At 64.6% G+C, this 610-nt stretch overlaps 2 protein-coding genes across 2 annotated transcripts in view; one reads left to right on the top strand and one right to left on the bottom strand.

The window, feature by feature from the left end:
- Nucleotides 1-122, bottom strand: part of LOC104387477 (probable hydrolase PNKD) — an 11,938-nt gene extending 11,816 nt beyond the window's left edge. The window contains 1 exon segment of the mRNA XM_009996246.1: nucleotides 88-122. Coding sequence (XP_009994548.1) covers nucleotides 88-122 — 35 coding nt within the window.
- A 255-nt stretch (nucleotides 123-377) lies between these two features.
- The window catches only part of TMBIM1 (transmembrane BAX inhibitor motif containing 1), a 5,170-nt gene continuing 4,937 nt past the window's right edge, over nucleotides 378-610 (top strand). Inside the window, exon 1 of the mRNA XM_009996245.1 lies at nucleotides 378-492. Within this exon, the coding sequence (XP_009994547.1) occupies nucleotides 378-492 (115 nt within the window). The remainder of the gene's footprint in view (nucleotides 493-610) is intronic.

The raw sequence follows: 610 nt of genomic DNA, 5'->3' as shown, positions 1-610 counted from the left end.
TTCTTCCCCATCCCCAAGGCCACTCCGCTGGGGTGGGGACAGGAGGGGTTGGGGGCAGCTGGCAGACCCCTGCTGTGGAGTGCTGACCACGGGCACAGTGTGGGACACCCCAGTGTCCACATGCCGGCTGGATCCACACTGCTTTCCCAAGGCTCCTGGGTCCCCTCCTGGAGACTTTGGTCCCCTCCCCAACTGGGTGGCAGTCACAGGGGTTTTCTTGGGGTCAGACTCTTTTATTTTGGGCCCTTCTTCCCTGGCCCCGCAGACGAGTGGGGCACCGAGTGCTTTTCAGAGAAACCGCAGGGCATCAAAAGTGAAACTTCCCGGTCGGGGTGGTTACCACCACACGGGTTATTTTTGGCTTCGCCGTCATCGTGATGGCGAAGGGCGCCAGGGCCGTGGGAGCTCCACCGTCGCTGGGACGGACAGACGGACGGAGGGCGGGAGGGGTGGAGGCTGAGCTGCCCCCCCGGGTTGGCACGGCTGGCCAGGGTGTGCCCCCCGCGCTGCTGCCTGCTCAGCCTTGCTGCTGGAAATGCTGGCGTCATGTTGGAGGAAGCACCCAGTCCCCTCCCGGTCCGGTCCCAGTCAGAGTCAGATCCTGGTCCCT

This window comes from Chaetura pelagica, unplaced genomic scaffold, assembly GCF_000747805.2.
Source record: "Chaetura pelagica isolate M959 unplaced genomic scaffold, ChaPel_1.0 scaffold3, whole genome shotgun sequence".
Lineage (NCBI taxonomy): Eukaryota > Metazoa > Chordata > Aves > Apodiformes > Apodidae > Chaetura > Chaetura pelagica.
Note: the sequence above shows the minus strand (reverse complement) of the source record. Positions and strands in the feature narration are given on the sequence as shown.